This window comes from Etheostoma cragini, chromosome 10, assembly GCF_013103735.1.
Source record: "Etheostoma cragini isolate CJK2018 chromosome 10, CSU_Ecrag_1.0, whole genome shotgun sequence".
Lineage (NCBI taxonomy): Eukaryota > Metazoa > Chordata > Actinopteri > Perciformes > Percidae > Etheostoma > Etheostoma cragini.
The window spans coordinates 74098-79662 of record NC_048416.1 but is presented as its reverse complement, the minus strand read 5'-3'; the positions used below and the strand labels follow the sequence as shown (position 1 = coordinate 79662).

Genomic DNA, 5565 nt, shown 5'->3' with positions numbered 1-5565 from the left:
CCAAAGCATGTGGAAACTGCAGCATGTTTTAGGGGGTAAAAATTTAGGCGAGAAAAACATATATTTTCCAGTGAATTTTAATTAAGTTTTGGCTTCTCAAATGTGCAGATTGCCTTTTTTTCTGTGGCTCAAGTCAAAGTCATACTGACTAAAAAATTATAATAAATTGATTAATGAACAATGATGATGATCATTAATCGCAGCCTTACTGTAAACCCATATTAAAGGTATTTCACAATGTAAGCAGCCTGCATTCTCATTTCTCTCTGTAGCAGATCTTATTTTTGGTGTATCTCTTCTCAGCTCCATACCTGTCTTTTACTATGTTAGTATCTGCCTTCTTGGAATGTGTGCACAACGTACAGTCTGAATCTCTTTGTAAGGAGCATCTGCCACATGACTAAAATGTAAATACAGTGTATGTGTGAAATTGAAGGTCAGTGAGCAGCGCAGCTAAACAGATTTCTCTTTAGTAAAGGAATAATTTTATAAAAAGCTCCTATATTATCTTGCTGAGAGGTGCGTGGGGCCAGACAACGGTGGAATGAAAGCGTAGCTAAGTGAGCAATGAAAGGGACAGTGAGAACAACACAGAAACACACACACACACTTGTACACACGATAGCTGCTGGCAGAGGCATTGATAGCTTTTGAGCACTGCTAGCTTTGAGTGCTAGTTGACTATAGTGTGCAGGAAACGAGCACTCAATGAGGTCTCATCTGTTTTTTGTCTTGTTACCGTTTTCTTTCAAAGACCCTTCAGCATACACACACACACACACAAGTGGTGAATAGGCTCATCAACAACACTAAGTGAGCCTGTTTAAGACACAGTGGTGCTTTAATGTGGCTAATGTCAGCTAGACAGCCTCAGCTGACAGACACAGAGGCAGGGGCATTAGAGACGAGCATATTATACGTTTACTTATACTGTGTAATTGATGTATGCAGAGGAAGGTGTGTTTTATTCATAAACCGATAACTGCTTGTGAACCCGTCTTACAGAGTCCATGTCAGCACTGATAACCATCCTAAGCCTGACAGGGACATTGCCTTGGGCTACGAGGCCACCTGAGGGCTCCAGCGCTAACACATCATTTTCATGTTGATTATACAAAGAAAGAAAGTCAAAAGCTGCAAAGGAAAGGTCTGAGGCGAGCCGAGAAGAGTCCCTTCAGCACATGTTTAGATATGAAGTTTCACTGCATTAATCCTTCTGCCCTGTCCGCCTCTCCGCAGCTGATCACTCCCCATGCCATTCGTGTGCAAACTCCACCCAGACACATCCCTGGGGTGGTGGAAGTCACGCTGTCCTACAAATCCAAACAGTTCTGCAAAGGCACACCTGGACGCTTTATCTACACAGGTACTGCACACTAACACTTACTAATGACGTTAACTAAACAACTTTTCTTCAGAGTAATGTTAAAAAACCATGTATTGTAAAAAGCTTCACTGACTTTAAGTTTTATTAGGACTGTATGCAATATCTGCTAAATGTAACCTGGTACAGGTCATTTTTTCTTCACTGTTTCTGTGAGAAAGAACTGTACAAATTCAATAACACCACTCACCACAGAGCAAAATCCTCATGATTAGAGATGGAAAAATGTTGGACTCTTTTTTTGAATCAGGTGAAGGTCAGGAGGAGGTTTAACCTTTTGATTAGTGGTATTATTGAGATTCAACCCTGTTGAAGGCGCTGTTCATAAAGCAAGAGCTCCATGAGGATGTTGTGATTTTTGACGGTGAGTGCAGGGGCATGAATAACTCAACTGTTGCATCAATGCATATCGGTGCAGAGTTATAGCCGCGCAGTGGAAAAAGCGGCAGAGAGAGTGAATGTGAAGCGGTGATTAACCAATGCGAGGCCACGGGTCCCCGGGGAGGTTGTGAATCACATAAATCTGTCTGTAATCTCAACCACTGATAGACTTAGGCTGTAAGCCCCGGCTGGAATTGCCAACATTTGACAAAATCACAATTGAGCTTGAGCGTGTGCGTCACATCACCGCTGCATCTTGTGTGTGTCCTAATTACTGTGCATGGACAAAATCCATGACCATGTGTCATAATTATGACTCCGTGTTTGTGTACTACTGCAGTAGGCCGCCTGTGTTTGTTTGTACGTATGTGTGAATGTACTTCAAGAACACACATGCACATTGACAAATAACTGCATTACTAAGACAGAGGGCAGATGGGTGGGCAGCCTCTGCCATGCCAGAGCTGTCCAACAGCCCGCACCCTGCCAAACTCATAGAACTCATAGAGCTGTGTGTATATAAGTGTGTGTAGGTGTGTGTGAGTTTGTGCGTTCAGTCTTTTAATGTGCCAGACATGTCGGAACTGCATGCATAAATGCCCTATCTCTTCCCAGCCCTCCACGCTTTCCCCTTGTCAGATTCACTTATTCAAAACTTGCTTCTTTGGATGAATTCCTACCCTCTCTCTGCATCTTGGCTTCCATGGAGGCACATTGAAGAATCTCAACAGGTGAGGGGAAGCAAGAGGTCATCTGATGGGAGCTGAACACACACACTGGGCTGCTGCTTGCCAAGCGCTGGCACCTTCACAGTGACATAGTCAACCGTGTCAAGGCATAGATCCAACTTCTACTCTTCACACACTTTACTTCAGCCACGGCTCTGCGGGTAATTTGTACCTCTCCTACAGCTCCTTTATAGCTCTTTTATAACTTCACGTTCTGCTAGCAAGGAAGAACCTGCTTTGGTATCCTGAATGTGAGGCAGAGAACAACGAGAAGATAAGCAGAACATTTGGAGCATTAAAAAAGCAATTGATGAGAGTGGAGGGAGGTGGATAGGGAAAGGAAAGAGAGGAGAAGGATCGGAGAGAGTAATGGAGGATTTCCATTGGCCACGTTACCCTCCTGGGTCTATTTGGCACCAGTTTGAGCCCAGTTGCCAGTGGGTACTAATCATGGAGGATTGGCAGCACTGCGTGGCAGCTGGCAGCTAGCACGCACACACATCAACACAGCCCTACACTCGCAGACATGTATATACTCATATATTACATGTGCATGCATGAACACACACACACGCGCATGCTGAATTACATTGGGGACAGCTGGTATTGCTAATCAACTTCAGCTGAGGAGAGGAAGGCGAGCGGCTCACAGACCTAATTAAGTCAACACATACCCAATACTGCTGCTACCGCTACTTTGAAAACATACCCAACACAGACACACACACACACACACGCGCACAAACAAACAAACACAACCCTTCTATAGGTATATCCCCCTCCGCCCTCCTCTGCCTTATCATTGATACTGCACAACCAGCCAGTGCTAAATGGAAAAATTTCAGCTGTATTTCAGGACAGAGGAGACAAGCAAGGGACTTCTGGTGCAGGGGAGATCGGAGAGAAGCTATTACAGTAATGTGTCCTCTGCTGTCTCTGAGGACTCTTCTGCCATTAGACTTCAGAAAGCTCCAATTAGAGTCATCAAAGGCAATTAAGCTCTCCACTGATAAGAATAAAGACTGTTTTTTTTTCATTCTCTGCTCTTCCTCTATCTTTTTATCCCGTTATCCCCCTTCTGTTCCTCTCTCTGCCCTCTGCCTTACCCACCTCTGGGGGCATAGAGCTCTCCCTAATCTCTCTCTCTCTCTCTTTTTTATTATATGGTCATTGCTCAATCTCCTCTCCCTGTCTCCCCTCTATAAATGCATCACCATGTTTGGTTGTCTATCACCTTTTACTGGATTGCTATCTTTGTAACATTCATCAGAGAGGCTTTCCCTTTTCTTTTCTCTACGCAATATAGAGTGATGCTGCTCCCTGTCATTATGGCCCGTGTCAGTGTGTGCGTGTGCGTGCGTGTGTGTGTGAGAGACAAAGGGATACCGGCCATAGATTGGTGTAGTTGATGAATAATCTTGTCGTTCAAAAGGCAATCCCTCCCTCCTCAGTATGCAGCCTTGTCTGCTTAGTGCTTCCGCTACGGCTTCTGCTGATATTAAAAGGCTCTTCTGGCTCACATTAAGGCCTGCACCATGCACACCGACACGCATCCGCACACATGCACGCACAAACATTAGGGGTACTTTTTCAGCGCTGAGTGCAGATTAGGGTGTGTAGGAAACATCACTCAGTTGTCGTGAGGAGGAGCAGGAAACATGAGGTAAAAGACAAAAGTCAAGAACAGAATTTAAACCGCTCTCCGTTTCTCACTGTGCTCCAAATTAGTTTTGGGAGTGGAGGAAGGACTGCCAGTTGTCTGTCATTCTATTCAATACAGACCCAAGATTGAAATGCAGATGATGCCACAGTCAAGTCTTGTAAACATTAGCTTGCTCTGTACAGTTTTGCTCAGATGGTGCCTGAGTACTTTAAATTAATAAATAATATATATGATGCTGATTGTGTGGATATCATCATGTTGGTGCATTTTGCTGAATCAGTGATAAAATATGTTGTTAACATGGATTTACAGATGTATTTCACATTCATATGCACATGTGATACACCTGCACTTGTGCACAAGTCTATCCACACACCACTTGCACGCAAATGCAGCATGCAGTCATCTGGCAATAAAAGTGGGGTGCAACCACGAGCTGGTCAATTACTTGTCTTGCTCCTATTTGTGAATGCTGTCTTTTATTGAGCTTGGGTGCAGGCCTGCTGTTGATTAAAATGTCTGGTCTCCAGCTGGAGAAAGGGCCAGCTGAGATAGCTGCACACATTCACATTTACTGCACAAAGTCTTAACATTGAGGAAATTCACACCTCTATTTGAGATTGAGATTAATTTTCTGCACCATGTGGCTTGTCTTCCCTCTTTAGCATGCTCCGTTCTTATTACAGGAGCATCTGGTCCCTGATGATGATGTAAATTAATTTTGAATGAAGATTATTTTTATACTGTGCTGAAATGAGCGGAGTTCACCGGGTGGGAATAATTTCTTATATTTTCTTATATCTTAATTCAGGCGTGTGCTTTTCTCCAGATTTTTCAGAATTTGCCTTCTCCCAGTGAGGTTCCGTGCTGTCAGGTATTGTTAACTGTCGACATTCACCTTTTGCAATAGATAATTAGAGCTTAGGTTTTCGTAGCATCCACACCTCCATTGATTTGTAGAATCTCTTAGCCTCTCCATTCTTCTATCCTCTCCTGCATCTCCTTTTTCCTCAGCCTCTCCTTTCCTTTAGGAGCAAAAAGCTCCACTCATCTGTTTTCTGTGTATGAATTTCCAGCCATGCATTAGTCTCCCTGACATGTTCAAGTGATGCTTTATTTAGCTTGTCGGGTTCTGCAAATAAACGCAATTTCTGGGTTTATGGAAAAATGGATAAAAATTAGATTGTAAGGTATTGATCTGGATTGTGAGTAGTTGGTGAGGGTGTTGTGTATATACGTGTGTGTGTGTGTGTGTGTGGTGGTGGTGGTGGTGGGTGTGTGTGGGGCAGCTCTCATCTGTGTGAGGGTGGGGGAGAAATGAAGCAGTAATTCAGGGCTATTGAACCCCCTTCCACTAGCGGCATCGATCGCAAGGCAGCGCTTATGAGATCACACCTGAGCACTGGAGA

General features: G+C 43.9%; 1 protein-coding gene across 3 annotated transcripts in view; it reads left to right on the top strand.

Annotated features, from left to right (window-relative positions):
- Nucleotides 1–5565, top strand: part of ebf1a (EBF transcription factor 1a) — a 52551-nt gene that overhangs the window by 33018 nt on the left and 13968 nt on the right. For all 3 annotated transcript variants that reach the window (XM_034883790.1, XM_034883791.1, XM_034883793.1), the window contains exon 10: nucleotides 1240–1366. In XM_034883790.1, coding sequence (XP_034739681.1) covers nucleotides 1240–1366 — 127 coding nt within the window. The remainder of the gene's footprint in view (nucleotides 1–1239; nucleotides 1367–5565) is intronic.